This window comes from Siniperca chuatsi, linkage group LG23, assembly GCF_020085105.1.
Source record: "Siniperca chuatsi isolate FFG_IHB_CAS linkage group LG23, ASM2008510v1, whole genome shotgun sequence".
In the NCBI taxonomy this organism is placed as follows: domain Eukaryota; kingdom Metazoa; phylum Chordata; class Actinopteri; order Centrarchiformes; family Sinipercidae; genus Siniperca; species Siniperca chuatsi.
Window position 1 is genome coordinate 11,588,126 of NC_058064.1, and position 26,868 is coordinate 11,614,993.

Consider the following 26,868-nt stretch of genomic DNA (forward strand, 5'->3'; position numbering starts at 1 on the left):
AACACTTTAGATTAGAAGCCATAAATTATATTGTTTATTTTGTACAATGGGGTATCAATAAAATACTCACTTGGAGCTTACAGTTTACCAGGATGAATACAAGGAAAGAAGACCAGTTTAGGGAATAAGGGAGTAACAACTGTTTAAGCGGACCTTACACTGTAAGTATGTTTTAACTCACTGAGTATTATTGATATTATATTATATTAGTAATGTTATTACTGGGTAACAAGACATGAAAAATGTAGAAACTGGGGTAGCAGTGTTGATATTGTCATGAAAGTTGTAGTATCATTTATTTTAAAATGATGACACTTACAAAATATATTCTTAGTTTGGAGTCCAATGTCGGATCCGTCTAACAATCAAAACTGATCTCAGAGAACAACCTAGAACAGCTTTTATGTCCTGTCATATCATTACCAGCTGTGGTAATGATTGTTACTTTTAAGTGATGGTAAACAACAACCAGCACAAAGCCTTAAAAATGTGGGAGAAAGCTTCCTTATTGTAGTGTAAGTTTGTGGTATGTGGGCTGTAAAATTTTACATTTTATACTACGCGTACAGTGCAGTTTCCAGTTAGTATTTCATTGGTACAAAACATTTACACTGTAATTTGCTGGCTGTAATCTAAGTGTTACCCAAAATTTATAACATCCAATCCTATTTCCTCCACAAGCCTCCATTTAAAAAGACTGCAATGATTTAGAAAAATAACATTTTAAACTGAATAATAATGTGGTGGTTTAATGGCTGGAGGCTTGGCTGGTGCCTGCATGCTGAGAGCTGCTGTCACTTTCTTTGGAGTTTTATTCCCTAATGAGATATACTGTATAATACATCACCAAAAGTGATGCCTGCTAAAAATGGCAAGCTATTAAATGTAATGATGGCACCTTACAAACACAGGAGACAACGATGGTTAAATAAAAACAGGTTGGATGAACTTAACAGCATTTAAGGCTACAAATCTTCAAGTATCGTCTGGTGTGAGAGGGTCACAGATGTAATAAGAGCCCCTCTGACCCAGCTGTTGAGCTCCATTTAAAGTATTAAAGCAGTAATTCACTGGGGAGAGACTGAGGGACAAATGACTTTCCCCACAAAAAACACCTGGTGTGATAACCACACAAAGTTCTCCAACTCTGTAAAGTATCAAAATACATCCAAAGTTGAAAATCAATCTGAAACTGGGTCTTATTTGGAGGAACTTTTATTCCAGTCGATCCTGGCAGTAGTCTGTCTGTCTGTCTTCAAACACAAAGCCGACTGGCCAGAGAGCTGGGAGTGATTCTGACAGTTACTTGACTTCTGAAGTGCAGGTAAAGAGGCTGCTGCGACTCCGCTTCCTGCAATTCAGAAACATATTAAAAATTAAGTTGTTTTCATCCTTCGCAGATTTAGAGAAGGTCATCCGTGCTTTTATCTCATCTTGTTTAGACAACTGCAAAAGTCACCCTTGCGTCTCCAGCTCGTTCAGGATGCAGCAGCAGCTTTTCTCTGCCGTAAGTGTGAGTGCCAATTTTTCATAAGTAGCACCCCAAAAAATAAATCCACTTTTTGTTTTGTAGGTTGAGTGTCACTAACGTTTTCTGATATTACCAGTGCTTTAAATGGTGAAGTATTTTGATTTCAGGGATACAATACTGGAAGACTGTTCGCCCACACACATTATTCTTTTCTCTCTCATTTCTTCTCAATCTCTCCAGGCTGGCCAAAGCCAAGTTTATTGCGTGCTAATTGTTTTTTGGTTACTAACTGTTTGCTAGACCTGAACAGCGACTGTCCAATCATATCTTAGCAATTAAGAGCGATATGGATGAAGAGGGATTGAACAGTGTGTTTGTGTGCTCTAACGTAAGCTGCAAAATTTAGCAAGTAAAGCTAACTAGCTTACTACCTACAGTAGTCAATTACTTCCAATGCCAGCGACATTTCATACTACATTATTTTGTGGGGTTACAGATTACAACCCCCCCGGTCACGACTAGCACATCCACTGTGTATATTTCCTCACTATGTGGTAGCCAGGTCCTGAGTGCTACTATATGCTAAATGAGTGTAAGCTAACGTTATTGGCTCTGTCCTTCTCGAATGGATTTGGGGAAGTTTAGACTCCAGCAACCCCATCGCGTTAGAAATAGTGTTATGTTCACAAAACACATTGGTTAGTCCTTGTCCTAAAAGCATTTTCACTTGTAATGTTTAAAGTGAATCATGTTTTTTGAAAATACGAACAATAAAGCATAAATTTAACCACTTGCTAAGTATGTAAGCTAAGCAGCTAATTAGAATAACAATCTTATCTTACATATATTCCTTATTTGATAATACCATAACTAACTAGCTTCACACTGCAATACAAAAACAATGCTGTTTCTTTATTTCCATTTTTTCAACACATCATTAGTGAGGAAGCAGATCATTTGCTTGGAAGCTTTAGCCTCAGTCTTTTGGCCCAATATCATGTATGTAGCCATCAAATGCATATTTAAGACCCCTTTACATTGTTCTCATTTTAAAACGATTCAGCGTGGAAACACTAATAGTCAGCGGGAGACAAAGTTTTCAATGAACTCATGGAGCTAACATTGTCTTAGTTAGCTAGCTAGCTTTCGTTGATAAAATCTGCTAGCCACTGTTGTCATTGGCAGAATTGACTGTTTAATTTTCTAGTAGTAAATCTCCTACCATTATCATTGAAAGCTCGAAAGGCATGGCAACAGTAACTAAGGGTGGCGGCTGGCTGGGCTTAGCCAACAGTCAATTTGTAGAGGGGTTTTATATCAAAATCTAGCGTTAAGACCTTAATAATTTCAGTTTGAGGTGTTGGGTAGTAGGGGGCCCAAAAGCAAATGTTTGCACTGGGCCCCTAATAGGTCACTCTGGCCATGTGTTTTGCTAATCCTGTATATTTTCTACCTGAGAAACATGAAATGCAATCACAAATAATACAAAAAACACAGTATTCAGCACTGTATAGCAGTTTATTCATTCATGGCATGTTTTTTAAATATATTTTATTCATGTATTTTACATTATTCTTGAATTTGATTTTCATGTCTTTCATACACAGTGGCTGAATGACGACCCAAAGAAGAAAATCTGTTAAATTCTGAAAGCTAAAAAATACAGTAGGTGAATTTGTGATTAAACAATACAAAATTATAAACTTTTTAACATACAATAATTTGTCTTGTCTAAATGTTAAGTTAGTGCAAGTCAGTGATGTTAGTCAAGCACAGTTCATCTAACCAGCAGTATGATTACAGTGAAGCGTTCATGTAAACACTTTGAAGGGTGTTTCAAGGAACAGGATTACGCTGCAAACCCAATGGCTTCAACTTCAACTGGCTAGCTTCAACATGAATCATGGGCCAACACAAACACTTTACTTTTCAAATAAAGCCTCATCTCTCTCAGAACTAAATCATTACTTCAGTTACATTTGTTGTGTTGTGTATAAGAGCCAGTGCTACATGTTAAACTTGTCAAACAGCTGCTCAAGTCCCCATGAGAGCAAATGTACAATTTAACTTGTCAAATGGCTTGAGACATCATGAATAGCATTTATCCATAATTACTTTCTGCCCATTCTTGCCTTGGTAATTCTGTGTCTTGAAATATCCCTGAGCCGCAGCATTTCTAAAATAGCTTTCAAAACCACTTGATGGCTGTTTCCATAATGGCTCCATCATCTCATTTGTATATGCACTTTTATTTAAAAGCATCATTGATGGCACAACAGAAACTATTTATTGGCTATCTCAAAGCATGAAGCAGGAAAAAAAAAAAAGATACAACTAGCAATGTCGGTAAACTTAGTGTTATGTTTCAATGCAACATGTTGTCTTTGCCAGAATTAAATGAAAAGGTAAAAAAATAATGTGCAAGTTTTGCCATTTTTCTGCTAATATACACTGAACTGTCTGCCTGTTCTTTACCAATGCTCAAATCTCCATCAGTGTAAATGTCAACAAGGCAAAAAGGGACACAACAAACCAAAAATAAAATGAACCACAGACAATTGTCGCACCCTTGGTAGCCACTAATTGGGAGTCCAAATAAACCAATCACACATTATTGCATGCACACAGAGCTGCCTATTGATCGGCAACATTAAAACCTAACCTTTCTAGCACTCTGCATATTTCAGACATCAATCTACTTTAAAAAATAGTCCATAGACTGATGTGATATGTAGACATTATTTACATTTTCAGTAAGGCATGCCATTATTCAAAACGTTCAGTCAACGAGAGCTGTGATTCCTTTATTAGTAGGTAACAGTCTCCATGTCACAGCTGGAGTTGTTGCCATGACGATAATACTGCATACTGAGGGGGGAGGAAAAAAGAAAAACTTCTGTCATTGAACAATTTCTGAGAATAGTTTGCCAAGTTGTGATGTGAATTCCTCTGGTTACCTTTGCACTGCAGAGCAAACAATTAAGTAAGACCCTTCACACTGGAGTGAGGAATTCACTTTATCGTACATTCACAGTACAAACACAAGCTTCTTATGGGCTCAAACAAGGGGTCAATAAGATATTGAGCTTGTGAAATGATAATAATTTCAAAGCTTGTAGTTGTATATCATGCTTTGTAAACCAAGTTTGCGAAGGGGTAGAAAGGATTTGTAGATGTAGAAAAATATGAGAATATATACACAAACTTTGTCAGTGGTGGAAGATTTTTTTTTTTACTTAAGTAAAAGTAGCAATACTAAAGTGTAGAAATACTCAGTTAAAGTCATGCATTGAAAATTTTACTTAAAGTACCAAAAGTAAAAGTACTCTCTATGCAATGGCCCATTTCAGAATAATGTACTGTATATTAAATTATTGAATTAAAATTACGCATTAATGTATGCATCACTTTAATGTTGCAGCTGGTAAAGGTGGGGCTAATTTTAACTACTTCATATAGTGCTGGGTAGCTTAATCTATAATAATACATGATAATTTATGTGCTGATCCCTCCGAAAAGTAGTGGAGTAGAAGTACAAAGTAGCATTAAAAGGAATTCCTCAAGTAAAGTACAAGTACCTCAAATTTGTACTTAAGTTGAGTAAATATACTTTGTTACTTTCCACCACTGAAATTTGTGCACAATTTATTTGAAAGGTGAGGTTGCACAAGTTCCCAAGTACAGACTTTGAAATTATTTCTGAACATCATTTCACAAGCTCAATATCTTTTTGACCCTTGCATATATTCTCATGCAGTTTGTGTCAGTTTTATCCCAGAAACCCAGAGAGAAACCTCCTTTTATTCTGTGTTGAGAAATTATCAACTAGGACTGGGTAAATGCAGCAACACCCAGACATTTGCGGAATTGTAGTTGCATTGTTTTTAAGTGTTTTCGCCTCAAAAGAAAAGAAGGTGTCTGTGTTTTACTGTCAACTCCCTCTGTGTCAAGTTTCTAATCCTTTCCTTTACTGTCAAACTTTGTGTCTTCTGTCTTTTCCTGTGTGACAGAGCTACCATGAAAAATATATGCGACTACTGTTTGACTCAAGTCGGTACACTCCACGGGCACAAGTTGCATACATGTAAAAAAGTACATTCATCTAACTATTAATGTTTTTCACACTAGCTTTGGTTCATATGAGACATCTTTAGTTCATTAACATGTTAAAAATCTGATGGAACTCAGACAAAATGTACAGTATGTGGGTGTAATGCTCTCTCTTTTTTTTTAGGAGTGTCCTTGTTTGTTTGTGTCCTTGCTTGATGAACAGTGAAACATGTCTAAATGGCACATCGGATTATACACTGAAAGCTCATGTGCTGAGGCTTTATTACAAAACAATATGCACACAGTCATATTTGACCCAGAAAAATGAATAAAGACAGATAACATCAGACCAAGAGTAACTTTTACACAGTTAACTTTAACTATGTGAATAATATATGTTTTGGCGCCACCCGGTGGCCAGACTGGGTATGAAGTAATTTTCCAGACTGGATTTACACTGCAGACTCAAAGGCCTCTGCCATCACTCATCTCTCCTTCACATTTCAGGGCTTTTGGAGAAAGTGTTCAACTGAAACAAAGAGGAGATTAATGGCTCTGCACCAAAGATGACAAAACTGAACCTAGAGCCAAACTATTTCACCAAAAATGTCCAATAGTTGATTATGTTACTCCATCTATTTTCTCTTCTATTCCTTTTTTATCATTTACTTTATATGATGGGCAAAGATTTTTCCATTTTTCCCAAATTTATTTCCTGTTAAAATCAATACAAAAATTCAAACTTATGTGAAAGAAAAGGACTGAGCCAATGGTGAGTTATACTGACATCGGTTACCACGACTAGGTATCACCTGAATTGGTGCTATTTTATCAAATTTATATGGCGCATAGTTAAGTAGCTACCTTGAGTTCTGTTTTAACATTAAACTTATTGACGTCTGGTTTTAAAACACCAGAGTAAGGCAATCAGATATGGCTATGGTTATAGCACAGGTGTGGTGTCGGTGTTTGTGCATGCTCGTGCATGGATTTTGTTTACATGTGTCCAAACTTTGCATCCTGAAATTCCCCCCAGTTCATGATTCACAACATAAAAATAAAGTTTATCTGCACTGTTGGGCTGAAGCCTCCTCAGTCAACAAAAATACACCTGCTGGCTTGTAGTTTTTTTTTTTTAATTCTGAGAAATTGGAGATTTCGTAGACTGAGAGAGGATTAAGAGAGAGAGACTCACCCATTGGAGTACAGACAATTGATTAAATGTTAGCTTGCAAATGGATATTGACATCAGTTTGAGCCTCAGTCCTGGAAGAGGAGGCAGTGCAGGAAAGATGCAAAACAGAAGTAAGTTTTCTTGTCACAACTGTTTTTTGTGATATCCCACTCATCCTCCATGTAATGTTTTTGCCAACATCCTCCACGTTTAGTGTGTTCCTGGAGCTGGGTTTGTTTCAGTGCCTTGCTCAAGAGCATTTCTGTAGTTTAGGGAGTCAATTATTGGGCCTTCCAGTCATAAGAACAGTCCTAATAACATCAGGCTGCCCTGCTGCCCAATAATGTCTCCTGGACAGTTTGGGATCAAACGTAGATGCCCTCAGGGTTGAGGCTGGAGGCCACGGTGCTTTGAAGAGTGCGAAGGTCGCTGGGTAAGAGACGAGAAGAGCCAAGTCGTTTCAGAGAGCCAGACTCCACTTCTGTAGCAAGCAACAAAACAGAAAAAAGTAGTCAGACATCAAGGACAAGGAACACAACTTGATTTAACAATCTGACATGATATTCTTGCTATCTATAGGACAATGATGCTCTAGGATCTACCGGCTACTGAGCTCATTGTAAATAATTTCACTAACTTTGTGCAAATGTTTGCTATTAATACATTAGATAAAACTAAACAGTCGCCACTGTAGTGAATGCAAGGATATCAAACTGAACTAGGAGAGAACTGAGAAAGTAGTATGTGACCAAAACCTTCTGAGGGATTTTCCTTTTGACTCACTGTGAAAGTCTTGCAGGATTTTCAGGGCTGCTAGTGATTTGGTCCATGTAATGGGGTTACAGACTTGAGTTGTTATGGTACCATAGTCTTGCCTCAGCAGCTCAAGTCTACAGTCTAACCTGTCATTCTCAGGATGACCACAAGGTGACACTGTGTACATACACATGTGAAGACAATACTGCATGTAAAGCACCTCAGTCAAAATGTGGTTAGCTATGAAAATTAAATTTTTACCAAAGTGATGCTAATGTGGCAAGCCTTAGAGACTCTGTTGGTGTGTACATGCACGTCTATGGACATGTGAGTGTGCGTGTGTGTGTGTGTGTGTGTGTGTGTACGTGCCGTTGCTGTTTTCTCCTGTAGGTTGAGCAGGCAGAACGGTGACCTTGGTACCAGTCTGCTGAATGAACTGCTGCAGGTTGACCTGTCGTAGCTCTTTTGTCAGCTGCTCCAGCTCCTGCTCCTTCTCCTGTGATGGAAAAAACAAACAAACACCATGACAACTAAATGAGGTCTGTGCCCAGGATGCAAGCAGGAGCGCAAGTGAAGAAATACAATGTGCATTCTGAAAAACGAAGACTAATTTCTGCAGTAATTTCTTAGCATTTTAGAGGTAGTCTTGTACACACTGGTGCAGGAACAGATTGATAACACACAAGAATTCAGCTGCTGTGCCTAATTTGGATCTTTTTTCTCCCTTCTCTCAACTACATTTACATATTTGCATTGGAACTGTGGAGGATTTAATACGTGAAAAACAATAAGGGGTCATACTCTGATCTCTGCAGAAGTCATAACCCAGATGAGACAGCTAAAGAGAAGAGTTAGCTCCCAGATGGTTACGCAACTACAGGCGAGGGATTGTGTACTTATTCAGGCCCCTCTCTAATCAGGCTAAGAATGCTGTAATACCCTCCCTCCCTTCCCCTTCTCATTACCTCATGCTTCCCACACCCTACTGGACCTCGCCTGTGCATAGATCACTTTGCTTCATACAAGGATGCACGCAGCCAAGGATCCACTGCACATCCCTGCAAGCCAGAGATTAAACTTCGCTTCACTGCCCACAACTAAATGAGCTTAGATTTCTACGGTTCCACCTGTGTGCAGAGGACTGGACTTCCACACACACACACACACCGCAGGGCAAAAGTTATCCAACTTTTTAATGAGCATTTTAAAAACATTTCTTAAGAAAAGACTCCTTCAGCATCCTCCACGCGTACTGGGAACTGCCAACAGTGCTTTAAATTCCTGACAATTCTGAGGCTATGGTGTTTAAAAAAATAAAAATAGTAAACAGTAGCATCTGAGCTGACCTGTAATCTCTTGCTGGACTGGCCAAGTGAGCGTTCCAACGCCCTGCAGCTGCTCTCCAGCCGCGCCGTGTGTTGGCTCTGCATTTCCAGCTCTGCCCTCACTTTCTCCAGCTGGGCTTGCACCTGAAATCCAGAGTCAGGAAAGATGGGAAAAAGAAAACTAATCCTCATAGTAAAGATGTAGGAGAACTCTTTGACGCTTTAATGTGTTTAGAACTTTAAGCTGTGAAAAACAATGCAGTGTTATGAGTTGTATTCATTTTAAGTAGTAAGATTTCAAAATATGGTCATGTTTAAGACCACTTTACTATACAATACATTGGGAAAATCTCCTATTAAAGAAGATGTGTTATTAGATAGGATTTAGAGAGCTGTAATTACTGTTTATGCTGGACTGGAGGAATAGAAAGCTAACAACCAAGTGTATGAACAGAGTCTACAGCTATGCTAGCAGCTCTGTGAGACTGTACTGCATGCTAACATGCTTACAGTGACAATGCTGACATGCTGATGTTTAGCAGGTGTGTTTACCATGTTCACCATCTTAGATTAGCATGTTAAAATTTGCTAATTGGAACTGAACACAAAGTACAGCTGAAGCTGATGGGAATGATTAGTTTGGCAGGTATTTGGTCATAAACGAAAGAATTGGGTGGATTTTACAAATGAGCGGATTACATTTCATAACCGCATTAACCGCTAGTGGGGCTGACACTGATTTGTTTTTAATCAAAAAGTTTATTTAAAAGATTTGAAAAGGAACATTTTGACACATTTGCTGCTCTATATTGTACTTTATCCTCTGCTTGGTTTCCTGACTTCCAGTACTTACGTATAATATGAAGTAAAATGTGCTTTAAAGAAATTTCACTCTGGTTAATTTTACTGATTGTGTAAAGAACAACTTAAGTTAAATATACGTTTTTGTATGACAGACACTGAGAGGGACCTCAGCTGGAGACCTGAATGAATCTCAGCAGCTCAACAAACTACGTTCCCCTCTGTTTGCATGCTGTTAGACTGGATTGTACCTCCTCTTCATTGACCTTCTGGATGAGCTCGGCCTCCTGCTGCAGCCGCTCCTGCTCTAGGCCCGCCTCCATGTTCTACATAACATGAGAGATAATTTAGAAAAACTGGTATGAATATAACCCTCACAGAAGACCAATAGTAATTTTTTTTTTTTTATGCAGCAGGAAATCTTTTTTCAGTTTCACAATTTCCTACTCTAATTACCACTGCATGTTTTTGTTTTACTAGCATTTGTGGGTGAAGATTCACAGTGAGATTGTATAAGAAAGAAAAGTAAAAGTTGTCATGCTGTTTATAAACCCTATGAAAGAGCATCCTGTGTAATTGGGGGTAGCTTCTCTATAATGCCAAGCTCACCTGTATGCGCGCTAAGTACTCTGAAAGCTTGGCCTCGCAGTCTCGTACACCTCCCTGCAGCTCGGCTAACTGTTGCCGGAGTTGCTGCTCGCTCTCCTGCTCGATCTGCAGCTCATTCTGCCAGAATTCCTCCTCCTCCATCTCTGCATCGTTCCTCCTCACCTGCTGCTCTAAAAGCAGTAGCTCCTCCTCCAGGTTTCCTCCCTGGTGAGTGAAAAATGATTCAACTTGAACATTTTCTTGCCCCAAAGAGAATATAAAATACGATTAAAGATGATACAGGGATGTAACTGGCCGCACACATACGGACTCAAAAGCTGGGACGATAGGCTGCTGTTCATTGTAAATGGGGCCTAGCATTGCAGCCTGGCGCCACCCCCTAAACTACAGAAATAAACATTAATAGATTTGAAGACATTAGGGTATAGAGTGCATGTGTTATGGATCTTTCCCTGTAAGTAACAACACTACCAGCTGTGGTTTTACTCACTTCATTGGCCTCGCTGGCGGACTCCTCCCAGTCTCGCAGCTCGGCCTCGCAGCCCAGCAGACGGCTCTCCAGGGCCTGGAGTTTGTCTCTCTGCAGCTGCACCAGCCGGCTCAGCTCTCTGGCTGGACTCCCAGGTACAGATGCTACTCCAACACCTCCAACCCTGGTCAGGTTCAGATTCACACCATGCTGCTGGGGCTGTTTGGCTAGATGGATGAATGAATGGGTAGGAGATGAAAGGATGGTGATTGGATTGTTGACAAGTAAAAGCATAGAGGGAGGGAGGAAATGAAAGAGAATAAGGACAGTAAAACCAGTGTGTTGTTTTGACAGTGTGCACACAAATAACATAACTATCACTGACAACAGTAAGCTTGAATATACTGAACAAACTGAAACACACTACCTTCAGCATCTCTGCTTTTCCCAAATATGTCCCGCAGACCCTTGGCCCCTCCAGTGAAGGTCAGAGACTTGCGTTTGGGTTCCCTTCTTTTGAGCGAGCGGTCTGTCCCTGATGGGCGGAGCTTGGCCAGAGGCGGCAGGCTCTGCCGGTAGAAGCCACGCTCTGGGATGCGAGCCTGCCTGTCAGAGGTGGGACGCTCGCTAACAGACGGGCCCGTTCGTTGGAGGATGAGCTGGACGTCGCTGGCATACTGACCCCACTTGTTGAGGGACACCACGGGGTTCTCATGCGGAGCCAGGTGACGTTCTGTCTCACGCCATTTCTCGATCAAAGTGTACCTGCCAGTGCGTCCTGGGACGTTTTGATACACGTAGTGCATAATTACAAATATTTCTTGACAACTTAAAGGCTCTGAACACATATTTTCTCAATCAGCTTCGTCCTATGAGTGATGAGATCCTACATGAACACAAAATAATCTGCCAAAATTAGAACAGGTTTGGTTATTTCACATGACAGATTTTCTATATTTCTGTGTTCTCTGTGCTCTTCTCCCTGTTTTGAAGTGGGCGTGGCTCAGTTGGAAATTATGTCATATGCTTCCAAGTTAAGTCAAGTCAAGTTTATTTATATAGCACATTTCTTATGACAGGTGTAGACTCAGTGTGCTTCCATGCACCAATCAAAACGTGATGACAGCTGTGGGGTTGTTTTGCTCTTTTGCCTGGCCACTGTCTATGAACCTGATCAAACCACACCCACAGAGTCCTGATGAAGCAGATAAACTCTGACTGTTAAATTCTTAATATAAATAACCAAGGATGTTTTTTAGAATATGACGTTCTCCAGTTCTATCCTGAGTCCAGATTCCTTCCTTCACATTATCTCGCCTTGCCAACATATTTTCAGGACACTGTTTACCATCTTAAACCCCTTTTTGTCATTTGTGTTTATGAAAATATCTTATGGAGTGAGGCAACAGGTTATTAATGACGTACTTGAGCCATTAATCTGTCTTTGTTGTGGGGATTGTAGTTTGCATTGATGTAGATTTGGCTTTCAGATTTTATTGTTCAATTTTATGTTACATGTTTTATGTCCGTCTTAACATCTTGGGACCATGTTGGATAACATGTTATCTCACGGATTGGTGAGTTTTGTAGATTCATACATTTGTTAAATTAAACTGATTTCAGTTTTGCTTTTGATTAATTAGAAAAAGGGTTTCAACAGGGATGATGCCTTAGACTGGTTCAGCTCATGCTTCTTCAATAAAACTTTTTCTGTTGTAGCTGTTATTGCCCAAGGATCTATTCTTGGCCTGCTTGGACACAATTCACTTTTGTTATGCTGATGATACCCAGATTTATGGCCAGTTAAGTAACTTGCATCATTTAATGGCTTGGTACTGTCTCATTTCATACTATTTGTGTATGTTGTCATGGCGTAAGCTCCTGGTTGTAAGAAGTTACTGTAAGCACACTTTCAAAAATGTCAAAAATCAAGTTTAAAGTGCATTGCATTTAAGAGAGGAAAAACTGAAGAGACTCATTGAATTCTGTCACAACTCTCCCACACTTGTGCAGCATTGATAGTTTCAAAGAACTTTACCAGCATGTTTAGTGACAGAAGTGTACAGTGGGAAAATTCAACACAAACAGTGATTGTGTTGGGAAAAGAACTAGGTTCATGTTTGTATGCCTGCATTTTTGTCTGTACACATAGATAAGAGTAAAACACTGCCCCTCCTACCCTCACCCTCTTCTTACACAGTAAGCATCCTTGTAAAAGAGGCACATTTATCACTACAACCATTCACATCAAAGTGCCCTGGCCTGGACAAAAGGCACAGAGAACACAAAGGACAGTGCACACCATAACTCCTGCTACACTGTCACTGTAACTCTGAGAAACATCTATCTGTGGAGTTTTGTGAGAAACCCCGGTAGAAATCTGTCCATTTTAAAAACAGTACACCTCTCAATTTTAAGGAATCATATTTTCATGGTTTTGGATTCACAAAGCTATATGTACAATACAATCCATGCAATGACTAACAGAGTGTCAACTTACTTCTCTGCAATTGTACAGCAACAAAATAAACCAAAGTCTGCAGCATGACTCATCTCGTTTTGTGCAGTCCGTTTATGGTGAAAATCTCTTTGTGCCCTCTAGTCACTTTTCATTTTACTGCAATTTATCATCTCCAGTATGTCTGACAATCTGCCTGGCCAATATTGGACCCAACCCACATGACATAAAATCCCCATTGGGATTTATGTTCGCCAATATATTATTTACACCACTTTAGTTTTTCAGCACAGGAGCCAGATGGAGAGGATTTCATCTCAGTGTTAAATCTACTCTTCTTGGTGGTGGTCTTTGTCATGTTATTGGTTTTTTGTGTACTTTTATTGGGCTGTGAATTCCCCATCATATAACCAATAACAACACCAATAATAATAATAATAATAATAATAATAATAATAATAATAATAATGATGATAATAATTCACTTTCACTGCTCATATTCTTTTGATATTAGATCTTTTTCGAACATCTACTGTACCACCTGTGAACGCGAGAGATGAACACACTGATTCTCATATTGTAGTAAGCAGTTTTGAGCTTACCAATGGCTTGTGCCAAAGCAATGACCACTTCCTGGCATGTGGTGAACTCCGTGACCCCGCACACGATGCGCTGCACTCCGTCCACCCACACTTTCAGCTCCATGGCCTTCATCCAGAGGCCCCTTATTCCTCCAAACCGCAAGGGGGTGCTAATAATGTTTCACTGTCCATCCTTAAAGGAAAAAAGAAAATGTTCAGTGCAATGAACTCTGTTACACTGTTTTGCATTTCAGACAAAACTCTTCACATTTGTAAAACAAAAATCTTAAAGCTGTACTTATCAATACTTTTATCACCTAACTCTACAGTTCTCTTCGGCTCTACGGAGCGTTTTAGCATGTTTCAGCTCATTGTTTTGGTTTTACAGCCCGCAACTTTACTGTTTGGGTTCACTCTCACCACTCTCGTCAGTGTTGCTTCCAGCCATAGCAGGCAGCTGCACACGTGCCCAGCACTAAACAGCAGACAGACAAAGTTAGGAACCAACTGGTGAACATAGTGAAGCATTTGGCAGCTAAAGAGTCAGATATTTCCCTCAGATGTTAATGAAGACCAAAACAGAGCTAAAAGGAGAGTGAATATTGGACTTACATTCACCAGTTGGCCAAAAACACAACCCCAAACTAATGCTAACATCCAGCTAATGCTGGATGTGTAAATAGGCAACTGTTTGCTAACATTTTTGTTTTACTTACAGTTTCCTTGAAATAATTAATTTGGCCAATATAATTTTGTAAAATTATAGCACAACATGATCATATCATCACAATACTATTCTGCTAAAACTCTATATTCCCAGCCCTTCATTGCCTCAACCTTATTTCCTACACTTCCCAGAATGACCTTACAACCTCAGGACACATATTATGGATGGAAAGAGCAAAAATCTAAAATATCACCCATGCACCACATGGTTGTGCAAAGTGACACCAGCTTCCTGTAAACAAACAACTTACAACACTTGTTCTTCTGAAGTAGTTTCCTGTAATGCTGCTGATAAATTGCTGTAAGAACACACTTGTGGTGCAGTGACTGTGACTGTCTAACAGGCCTCATCCAATATATTTTTCATTTGCTGGTGTCAGTGCAGGAAAGCTTACAGCGGTCGCGTGCACGCAGAGCACGAGCCATTTCAAACTGCTGACACAAGCACCTCAGCAGCGAGGTCATTACGAACCTGGCAAGGCCACGACAGCGGGCCAGCGCAACAGAGCAGTGAAGGAGCTGGTGCCTAATGCTCAGATGTTTGCAACCCTACTAGGCAGCTGCGCTCCTTTTTCCTGACTGGGCCATCAGCTCAGCTCTGATCGTTGACTGCCATATCGCTTGAGGCCTCCCTTAACAATTTAGGTGCCTTCCATCTTCATCACAGCAGGATGGGTCCCAATCCTCCAGCAATTTAACTACCATTCCCACTTGAGGCCTTTTCCTACTGAGACTGCATTACATTGCACACTCCTCTGCACTGAAGGCATCTGGTAAGGGCAAGGCCTGCCTTTGGTGGAAACTGGGATGATTTGTAACTGTAGACAGATACTGCAGGATGCATCTGAACCCAGACGCCTGTTACAGCCCAGTAAATGAGACTATACCCATGAATACAGCTCAGCAGAACGAGGAAGAAAGGGAAGAAAAAAGAAAAAGGGGGAATGAAGGCAACGCAGTACAGGGACAGATGGATAAACAAAGCAAAGAAGGTGAATGAAAAGAAGAGTGGAAGGTTTGGGGTTGCCACAAGAAAGAGTGCAATGTCATGCTTCCTGTGAGATTATCTACTCAGCAAGAAGTTAACTGAGTGAAACCGTTTCTAATCTGAATTGGAAAAGTTTGACTTGAAGAGGATCTCTGCACAAACAGACCTTTCAGCTTAAAAAGGTCTGTGACATGGTTTCATAACACACAATATCCTAACAGATGATGCGATGGCGCCTTCAAATGTTCACAGCTGTGGTCGAAGAAATGTTGTAATACAATGTTTATTCAATGACGAGTGATAATGGAATCACGCTGGTTTTTCTATACAAGAGGAAGAGCCAGTTGACACAAGCTTGTAAACCTGATCTCCCCCTCTGCCTCCCTCTCTCTCTCACACACACACACACACATACACTCGCTATGGGCACATCTATGTGAGAAATCGTACTGAAGTCATTCACTCCTCTGTGATACAATTATCATAAACCTATCATCAAAACAGAGAGCAAAATAAGCTGCAACAAATTCATTTTCACTCCATTCAAGTCCAAATAAATACTGAATCAACAATTCACTTGCTAATGAGAGACTTTAAAATGCAAATGCTCATAAATTAAAAGGTGAAAGAGTTAGGCATTAAGCTATGAGAGGCCTATGAGAGGCTTCAGTGATTTTAGAACAGAAGCAGCATTGGGCATCATATACATGCGCTTTTCTAAAAATGGTAAAAATGACAAATGCTTACAAGAGAGTTTGGCAGGGCAGGGTGCCACATAAGGACTGCTTGGAGAGTCTTTTCAGGACTATGAGTCACCTTTTCCACTAAGGTAATTAATTAAAAGATGATTCAGATCCTTGGAGACACGTTTTGGCTACAAGTGCAGACAGGATGTGGCCCACTAAAATATCAAACATGACCATCAAAACTAAAAAGTGTTATCTCGCTAACGTGTCTTCATTTGTCGAATGTGCAATTATTTTCATTCTTTGACTCACATGCTACCACTGGCCCTCTGACACAAATATCACAACATGTGCTAGTGGGTGTTTGCTTTTATCAGACGCACCGTAGGAGCAGACAGCTGTGCAGAAGCAGATGTTCAGACGTTCTTTAGTCGAACTGAGCGCTAGGTATAGGTTTTTATTCTTTGATCCTTGATGATGAAACAGCCTTTTCATAACCACTTAGATGAACTCAAAATCTTGTACCTATGAGCTGAAGTACACAGGATATGGGAGCTGTGACCTGGGAACGTAACGTTGCACTGGTTTCAGACTCATCAAGTCAAACAAATCGTATTCTTTGCACAGCAGCTCCAACACAATGACCACTGCAGTCCGTTTCCTTGTGGAAACGAGCTTCGATTTTCTTTACCCTTCTAATAACTTCCAACGCTTGAATCACTATGAGCTCAGCCGGCTCTGTGGCTCTGTTATGACAGCCCTTGCGCTTATTGTTCAGAATTTTCATCAGCCTATTTCCACTTTCTCTCTGGTTACGTCTTTGATCTAAATTGCAGTCACTTTGAAGCCCCCACTGCCAGTGGGGAAAGTGTGAATAAATAAATCATACGAGCTACGAGGTAAGTGTTAAACAAATTAGTATGCTGCAACATGTGTTTCTATTTTGGTTCAGCTTCATTGTAAATGTATACTTCCATATTTAGTATCAGACTGAGTTATACATCTCCACAGTGAGTAAACCTGTGGGAAAGGTGCTGTAGCTGTTGGAATTTCCTTTTCCATTAGTCAGTTTAATAAACAGACAGACTCAATGCTCCACATTCCAACTGCATACTGAATCCTTCACGTAGTAATCCATTCAGAGAATCCAGGACAGTGAAGTTCACCCTCCTACAGCACCTAACAGACAAAGTCACTAGAGAATGCAATAAACAAAATGTTATTCTAATCAATGTGAGGCTGTGTATATTTTTGAGGTTGACACTTGTGGTTCTGAGTGAACTGTCTTGCCAGCTATGGATGGATTGGATCCCCCCTCAGCATGAATTGCAATATTGGTTATCCCTTTACTTTTCCTCTAGAGTCGTCATCAGGTCAAATTTGTAATTTGTCAAAAACTTTGTTTTATGACCAAATACCAGCAAAACTGACAACAGTCCCTCCAGTTTCAGCTGTAGTTTGCGTTTAGTGCTAATTAGCTAACACTAAACTATGATAGTGAACATGGCAAACGTTATTACTGCTACACATTAGCATGTTAGCATTGTCACCGTAAGCATGTTAGCATGCTGGCGTTAGCATTTAGCTCAAAGCACCAGCCTAAGCAACCCTAAGTATTAGTTTGCCTTGCTATATGTCAAAACTGAAAAAAACAAACTGTTGTACTGTGGGTCCATGTCTAAGAATGTAAAATTACACTATGCTAAGTATAGTACTTTATGCCAACTACATCATGTAACATTTTCCATTGTTTAAAGGCCCCCAAAACAAATTGTCACAATTAAAATGCTGTTGCAAGGAGTGGAAGTAGAATAAGCACAAACTGCTACATGAAGAAACAGGGCGACCAACAGCAATAAGAAAAAAAGAGCTACAGAAACAAAGAATGGATTTTTTAAAAAGGGTTTAAGAGTCAGTAGAGGAGATAGAGTAGTATTCATTTTGATCGTGGTGATATGGGGAAATAGTTGAAAAGATGGAGAGGGACTCGGCTGTGGAGAGAAAAGGTTGCTACTATCAGTACAAATCCTTGCTGTCGGACAACTTTTGCTGCACCCATTTGGTTTCAGACATGAAGAATACTTTGTCGTCTGGGCTACGAACCGTTGAGCTAAACTTAGCTGTGACTTCAGTCTGCCTCCCCTGAAGTTTCATTCTCAGGATGCCACAGGAAGGCAGAGCCAGGGAGGGGACACAGTGTGGCAAGACAGTGTTTCTTATATGTATCTCCTCAAACATGGATGGTAATTCATAAGACGGATCAGCACACAAATACCACTGAAAGCTCCTTTAATATCCCTGAGATGAGCGTTTAAGGTACAAAGATATTAAGACTGAAAAATGTAAAAAAAAAAAAGCTTTTAATTTCACACCAACTACACGTCTAGGTTTAAATGCAAAATGCCCATCAAAGAGTTCATTTCCTGCCTTGCTTTAGCCCAGCGCTGTCTCAGTCCATCACTTAATTAAACTTTAACAAACACACTGATTAGGTTTGAACCCCTGACCCTGGCTTATGCCTGCCAATAATAAACAATCATTCATTTCATTAACTGCCATAAAATTATGATTTCTGACAAAAAGAAATCCAATTAAACCAGCAAATGTACACTCCAATAGCACAAGCCCAAGGTAAAACATCATTGTATATTTTCAAAATTGCACTAATATCACTATAAAAATAATTATTTGGGAAGACCCTGGTAAAAGTAATACTACATTTAATTTAACTATACTTAGTATACTTCCATGTGAACTCATGTATGAACAATGTACTTGAAGTGTGTTATTTTTGACAGACTAACAATGAACTTAATGTATTAATGATATATATGTATTGAAATATACTCAAATACACTTTTATTTCAGCTATTTTTACTTTTTTTTAAAAAGTACTTTAAATATATTTTGTTCCACTATTAGGATAACTACTAATACACATTTAACACAAAGAAATATGTAGTATTATAATTAAATTATGTTAAAAAAAGAACATTTAATGTGTAATGTGTGTAAAATTTAGGAGGAGCTACTGGCAGAAATGGAATATAATATTTATAAGTATGTTTTCATTAGTGTATAATCACCTGAAAATAAGAATCGGTGTGTTTTCATTACCTTAGAATAAGCCATTTATATTTATACGGAGGTTGCCATGTTGCACCGCCATGTTTCTAGCCCAGAACAGTAGGCCAGAACGGACAAGCCAAACACTGGCTCTGGATAGGGCTGTTGGAAGGGGAGGGTGATGCGAGCAGTATTCAAATGGTTGCAAACTGCAATTTCACTGCTAGATGCCATTAAATCCTACACTTTGAGTGCTGCGAGCACCACAAGCCGAGTGCCATATACATAGTTCCAATATATTCCAAAAATCTCTACAGCTGATATCTCCAAAACTCAGCAACTCACACCAAAACAATCTAGATGGATAAATAGCACTACAGGTAAGAGGAAAAATATGGGGGGGGGGGGTCCACTGAAACAAGTGGCGCACAGACAATAGAGCATGCTGCAGAGGGTGTGTGTGTGTGTCTGTGTGAGCCCACATGGCTAGCGGCATGACTGGATGCAAACGATCCCTCACCATGGCGACACAGCTCTGGCTTTGTCCGAGCCTTACACAGATGACTGGATTGATTGGAGGGCACGGTCAGGGAAAGTAGACTGAACAATCACTAACAATTAAGAAGCAGCCCATGCTCTCCTGTCACTTCCTCTTTGTTTCCTCTGAATGTGGGCTGCGAGAAAACATGGAGGTGTGCACTGCAGCAGGGTTTCTCAAACTCAGGATTAAGTGGGGTGTTGTTGGAACGTCTCAGAGTTGGTCTGCTGGTGGAGATTAACCACACACTTTCAACTGGAGCCGTCATACGGTTTCCCAAAGGGGAAATTCACCTCTGACTCAGACCAACTACATACAGTTCATATTAAAAACATAACTCTAAAGTCATCTTCATGCAATATAGTTATTATTGCTTACCAAACAGAAGGACGAAAGTTAATTCTTTAGCATTTGATAGAGGCTGTACAAGTACTTGAACTGCATAAACACAAACCTCATTTATTACAACTCTTACTCTTAAATAATTGTGAAATACGGTTAAAAAAATACACTAAAAGTATGTTTAGTGCTGTGAATATAAACCTTTAGATGTTTTACCAAAAGCAAATTTGTCTACAGCTATGCTAGCAGCTCTGTGAGGCTGTACTTAGGCCCAGCGGTGCTTTGAGCTAAATGCTAATGTCAGCATGCTAACATGCTCCCAATGACAATTCAAACATGCTGATGTTTAACAGGTGCAATGTTTACCATGTTCACCATCTTAATTTAGCATGTTAGCATGCTAATATTTGCTAATTAGCACTAAACACAAAGTACAGCTCAGGCTGATGTGAATGTCATTAGTTTTGCAGGAAGGAGAGAGGAGGCACACATGACCCCATCCACATTAACAGGATGGCTGCTGAGCGTGTCTCCAGCTTCAAGTTCCTGGGGACCCATATTTCGGAGAACCTGTCCTGGACCACCAACACCTCCTGCCTGGTCAAGAAGGCTCACCAGCGGCTCTTCTTCCTGAGGACACTGAAGAAGAACCAAGAGTCCTCAGCTATCCTGGTGAACTCCTATCGCTGCACAGTAGAGAGCATCCTAACCAACTGGGAACTGCTCTGCTACAGAGCGCAAGGCACTGGAGCGGGTGGTGAAAACTGCCCAGCGCATCACAGGGACTCCACTTCCAGCCATTGAGGACATCCAGAGGAAACGCTGTCTGCGTCGAGCCCGCAGCATTCTTAAGGACTCCTCTCACCTGGCCCAGAGACTGTTTTCTCCCCTGCCTTCTGGCAGGCGCCTCAGGTGCCTGCGGACCAGGACCAGCAGACTGAGACACAGCTTTTTTCCCAGAGCTGTCTTCCTACTGAACTGTGCCCCCCGCTGATTCCACTGTCCCCTCATATACCTTAACTTTAAACGCTGCTATTTTGTTTTTGCTGCTGCTTTATTGTTTTTGCTACATGTACCACATGTTCATTTGCACTATTTATTTATACATATACTGCATCATTTGCACTCTAGTACTATGTATTGGTATTACTATTGACATTACTATAAACTATTCTGTTTATAGTAATGCCATCTGTATATAATGTCCATAGTACCACTTGTAAAATATTTTCATAATATTGCTCTATCCTGCATTTATGCACATACTTCATATCCTGTACTTGCTTATTGCACTTCTGGTTAGACCTAAACTGCATTTCGTTGCCTTGTACTTGTACATGTGTAATGACAATAAAATTGAATCTAAATTTGGACAGAAACCAAAGTATTGGACAAATTAAAATTTTGACCTAATAATGAGAAAGTTTTTACAATTCATCCTCTGGGGACCACAAATGTCTGTACAAAATGTCATGACAATCCATCCATTAGTTAAGATATTTCAGTCTGGACCAAAGTGGTGGACGAGCCATATTGCCATTCATAGCGCCCGCCGCAAGAAATGCTAATATCAACAGCTATTCCAAATATAAAAATTATATTACGATTTGACCTCAGACAAGATGTCACTTCTTAATGGAGTATAGTGGGGGCTCAGTGACCCTTGCAGTAATAGGCTCATGACTTTGGGATTTTGAGTTGACACACAGCCTCATATTATACAGCAGTATCTCTCGTCTTTCCTGTTTCTCTTCACTGCTATTAGTATTGTATCGTACTCTAATACAAGATTACATGAGAAAATGCTGCTGTTTCCGCTATAAACTATCCTGTGAGGCTGTCCACCCTGAAATCTGATAAAGATATTAAAATGACTCAAATGTGAAATTGGATCAAACCTACCCCTTACAACCTCCCCTTTTTCTTTTCAATTTCCGACCTCTGACTCCATGTCTTCACGTTAAACCGAGTGCTCTGCTAGATGCAGTTGTGTGCTGTTCAAAAGAGACGCCTTTTAGAGATTACTTCCACATCAACTTTCTCAGCTGAGGAGAGTGAGGTGGCTGCAGGTTTAACAAAAGCTGGAATAATGTGAGTGAAAAGCTTCAGGGAGTAACCAGGCAGAATAGCTTTCCATTCAGATACTATCAATCGTCTATTCTGTAAGAAACAATGTAAGATTTTCCTGTGAACAAACCAGCAGTGGCATTTTACATGGATGCAGTACATGCTATTTGCGGGCATTTTAATCCACATCACTGAAAACTGCTTAAATGGCAGTGGGCTGGTATCTGTCACAATTTCCACAAACATATGTGGAAATATATTTTGTTAAACTGCTGAAGATATGTGGGGGGAAAAAAGTGTACCCAACTCATCATTATATTTATTATATTTCAACAAGTGCTAGGAATGATCTCCATATTGAAGTTGGGTGACCAAACTGCAACCTTGCAGTCTCAAAAGTTAAAACTAATCAGCTTGGTGGAGACAAAGAGCCTTTAACCCTGTAAGACCCTGGTGGTGGTGGTGGTTGGGGGAATACTGTATCATTTAGTCCAGTTTTTACTCCTAAAATTAACCGACAAATTTTTGATAATCAATTAATCTTTCATGTCATTTTTTTGTAGGAAACATTCCCTAGCTCCAGCTTCTCATTTGTGAGGATTTGCTTCTCTTCTTTATCGTAAGTGATAGCAAACTGAATATCTTCGGGTTTAGAAATTGTCAGCAGGGCAAAACAAGCAATTTGAAGACAGCACCTTGGGATTTAAGAAATTGTGACAGACATTTTTCTGCATTTTGATATTTCCTCATCTTTAAAAAAGGATGGCATGTTAAGTTATTTTTTAAAAAGCAAACTAGTAGGCTTTTTTAAAAAGAAAAAAATACTGTTATGTCAGAACAAAAACATAGTTTGCAGGAGCCAATTATTCCATGACTTTCTACTCTCTCCTGTCGCTGTATGACTCAGTTGAAAGAACTCTGATTAAAACCACTGCTGAGTGAGCGCTTATAGCCCAACTCTATTAGGAGATTCATCATTGCAGGGCTCACCAGATCCACTCACACACACACACACACACACACACACACACACACCACTCATACACTCACTAGCTTCCTGCTGGCTCATGAACCAGGTATGTTACCATGTGGAAAATCTGTCAGCAAAACCAGTATCACTCCATTTGAGGATGTATTCTTGTGTGAAATATAAACTAGTCGGTTATAAAATATGTCTGGCACATATTAGTGTTTAAAAAGGGAGGATAAGGAGACAAACATGAATAAATCTAAAAACAAAATAAAGTTATGCAACTCCAGCTGACCAGTCTGTATTAGCTCTTCTGTGTGTTTTCCTGTCTTCTAGAAATTTAACAAAAGGAAATTCACTATGATCTGATATAACTGAAGTTATCATAATAACCTACAACCTTGTTTAAACGGCAGCAGCTTTTAAATATCGGCTTCTTGACTGACGCATTCACGCCACAGTAGAGAGACTGACTGCATTCAGCCCTGTGTATAAAACCCAACAACATACCGTACCTCTTTTCAGCGGTAGATCACTGTGTGTCAGAGCATTTGAAACTGTTGAGCTGCAGCCTCAGTATTTGTCTCTGGAATCAAATCCGGTACTTTCCGCTGCATGTTATGCGGGCCACTTGCGGGAGGTCCTGTTTATTCCGTGCTGCTCCGCGCCTGCAGCAGAGTTAACGGTGTGCGCGCATCCCCGCCTCTTTAACCCGTGTGGATGTAAACATGCGTCCCGTCCGGTTATTGGACATCCGACATGGGGGCTTTCAAACATCTGCTGCCCTGCCTGTTAGCCTGCTGCTCGGCCGGTCACCGAGGGACACCACAGAGCTTGTTGTAAATTACATCGGAACTGAACTGGGACACCGCAAGGCATGATGGACCGGTTAAAGCTGCAATGCACTGGCGCCGCAAATGGACCCCGAGATCCACTGAGCTCTGATGCAGTTTGCAGTCACGTGGAAGCTGGAGGGTCACATATATTGTGTCCATAAAGACATATTCCTACAAGTGTGTCTCAGTGACAGAGTTTACACATGTCTAGTGTTGTCTATGGCACCAATAATATGATTTTATGTGGTGGGAAGTAACTAAGTACATTTAGACGTGATATATTATTATAGGTTAAGATAAGACTTTATTGATCCAGGGGGAAAATTTACAAGCTACCCAGCTGTATATAAAGTAATTAACGTTAGCCCCACTTTTACCTGCTGCAACATTATTATAGTATTGTACTCATTATTCTCATGCATTAGTAATTATAATCCAATAATTATAATCCAGTAATAATAATAATCTGAAATGGGCCAATCTGCTTAATGAGAACTTTTGCTTTAGGTACTTTAAGTATATTTTGATTCCAATACTTTTGTACTTTTACTTTTAAATGCAGAACTTTTACTTGTAACACATACTTTGTGGTCTTACTACTCTTACTTAAGTAAAAGATATCAGTACTTCTTCCACTGGTGGTAGGTGACATATTTTATATTTTTGTTTTTATTTCTTTAGGCTTTGTGCAGTTCTTATTTTTGATAATGTGGCTCTGTTTTTAATAAAAGCATTTGTTTTTATTAATGTTAGTCTCCTGGGTTTATTATATGGGTTAGACATGTTTGAAGATATAGTTCTTCTATAAAAGAAAAGTTAAACTACCTTCTTCAAAATTCTTAATAACATCTACTCTTTCTCCCTCACTGAAAAATCCAGACTTTAATATGCAAATATTAATATTTGTTGCAAAAGTTTAACTACTGGACGCAAAATGTCTCCTACTTCACTGAAAAGTCCATTCTCAGTGTAGGTGCGCTGGAGGCTTCAAGTTTCCACATCACACTTGTGTAAATTGCATACTGGACCATGATTGGCTCCAGACTAGTTGTGATGTCACAAAATCCTGCTCGTATGTACACGTCTTAAACTCACATTTAAGATGAGCACAGAGAAACTTGCGCCTTCGGCACATGTGAAGACAGCCTTTTAGTGTCAAACTCTGCACATACATCACCCTGCACAGTGAAACTCAAACATCCATCAAAATAAGAAGCAAAACACATTTTTGAATGGAGGGGGACTTTAAATTTCCATTTGAAAATGTGTATTCCCCATTCAGGTCATGTTTACAGTCTTTTTCTGGATTAAAGCTTGTTCTTAGAAATATGACTGAGTCTGAGTGTTCTACTCTGCAGGCTCTGCATAAATTTAACTTCTTTAATCTTGATTATCTCCATAAGTTTAAGAAAAAGCAGATACAAAACCATATGACAGTGTGAAATATTGCATATCTGCACGTTTCAAGATTTCATTTAAGCTGAGTGATACTTAAACTGAGTGAAATATTAACCCAAGACTAGACTACATGTTTTTATGGCTGCACCATTTTCATTAGATGGGAATATTCTGGATGTCTCGTGCATCGTTTCACACACGTCCCCTAAAATACAGCCTGACATAATTGGTATGGGAAACTTTGGGATCTCCGCTAGAATTTAAATACTCTTCTGTGGGTTTGAGCAATGCTTAGCTGCACAACATGCGTTTGAAGTTAGCTCATGAAACAGTTTAAATACAGAGTGATTTATTTTCCTTCTCAATGAAATGTGTAATTCAAGTAGGAAGCAGCAGATCTGTTTTACTTGAAGAAAAAAAAGGTGTGTGAGATTGTGTGAGTGTGTGTGTTTGTCCTTATTTAAATTCCAGTCAACACTCACGTCTTAATGTCTCACAGCATTAATCATGACAGCTTCTTGTTGCACTGATCAGGCAGAATCACTGATGACCTTCAGCTTCAGCAGTATACCGTAATTTCAGTGCTGATATGATGCAGAAACTGCAAAAAAATGGCGTTTTTGTTGTGCTCGTCGTTTGATAAGCTTGACAACATTTGCATACAATAGTTGCTGCGTCCAGTATTTAATCTGTTCTTTGTCTCTCAAACACATTTGTAATGACTCACAAATGTAAAACCCACGATATGGTTTTCCTCCTAGCCAGCTTTAATCTTAATAGCACTCATTTGCTCCAGTGTTGTAGGTCTATATATCAGTTTAGAACTAAACTCTGCAATTCATCCTCAACATATGGTACAGCTGTTGTGACAATCAGGCCATGTGTGATTGATGTTTTCTTGCAGGCAGTGTTGACAGATGTTTACAGGATTTAAAGTCTGTGCATCTTCAAATGCACACTGTAGTCAGGCTTCTGCTTATAGGGTCACGGTCATGGTTTAAAAGCAAACCAAAGGTTGGTTATTCAGCACAGAAAGTTAAAGCACAGGGATTTTTACTTTTGTTATGTAGATACAGCATTTGGCTAGAAAGGTTAAAGCCAAAAACACCCTATTTCAGTCTGGAAGCCAAATCATTAAAGTCCCTTGACAGGTGTTTCCACTTTGCCTCATTAGACCTTTTCTCAGGACTGTGGGAGTAACATAAGCTGTGCTTGATGACATCTTTGTCACTTAGTTGTAAGTTTTGTCGCACTTGTCAGGACAAGATAACTTTCACCTTTGTCATTCTATTGGTTCAAGAAATTTGGTGCGGTTCCTTGCACAACTGAGCAGAGGTCTAATTAGCCAGAACAGTGAAAACACCTGTGTGTGTGTGTGTGTGTGTGTGTGTGTGTGTGTGTGTGAGAGTGAGCTAGTTGCACCAGCTATTCTAAGTTCAAGCTAAGCGAGTCATAAAGGAAGTGCTTTAAATTAAACAGGTTGCACCACACAAGCTAGTTCTAACCTAAAGATTAGTTTTATTACACCCAGTAACTGCCAATGTAACTGTTGCGTAG

General features: G+C 39.7%; 1 protein-coding gene across 4 annotated transcripts; it reads right to left on the reverse strand.

Moving 5' to 3' along the window:
- Positions 1-2,970: 2,970 nt before the first annotated feature.
- Positions 2,971-26,677, reverse strand: rassf8b (Ras association domain family member 8b). Of its 4 annotated transcripts, none has more exons than XM_044185464.1 (10): positions 25,794-26,677; positions 13,716-13,887; positions 11,083-11,433; positions 10,677-10,882; positions 10,493-10,570; positions 10,187-10,390; positions 9,829-9,903; positions 8,798-8,920; positions 7,821-7,947; positions 2,971-7,176 (listed from the first exon to the last, which is right to left on the reverse strand). In XM_044185464.1, exons 2-10 carry the CDS (start codon positions 13,825-13,827, stop codon positions 7,061-7,063), a joined length of 1,392 nt encoding a protein of 463 aa, XP_044041399.1. In that variant the 5' UTR covers positions 13,828-13,887; positions 25,794-26,677; the 3' UTR covers positions 2,971-7,060. The 4 variants fall into 4 exon arrangements, with proteins under 4 accessions (XP_044041399.1, XP_044041400.1, XP_044041398.1 ...); XM_044185465.1 differs by lacking the exon at positions 25,794-26,677 and adding an exon at positions 23,593-24,875 and having other exon boundaries at positions 9,844-9,903; XM_044185463.1 differs by lacking the exon at positions 25,794-26,677 and adding an exon at positions 23,593-24,863.
- Between the last annotated feature and the right edge of the window lie 191 nt (positions 26,678-26,868).

What these genes read in the sequence shown, in the direction of transcription:
- rassf8b (XM_044185464.1), bottom strand. Translation starts at nt 13,827, where the DNA reads ATGAAGGCCATGGAGCTGAAAGTGTGGGTGGACGGAGTGCAGCGCATC. An exon ending in CCGCCAGCGAGGCCAATGAA is followed by an intron (nt 10,571 to 10,676) that starts GTGAGTAAAACC and finishes TTATTTCTGTAG; the next exon opens with TTTAGGGGGTGGCGCCAGGC. An exon ending in AGTACTTAGCGCGCATACAG is followed by an intron (nt 9,904 to 10,186) that starts GTGAGCTTGGCA and finishes CATGTTATGTAG; the next exon opens with AACATGGAGGCGGGCCTAGA.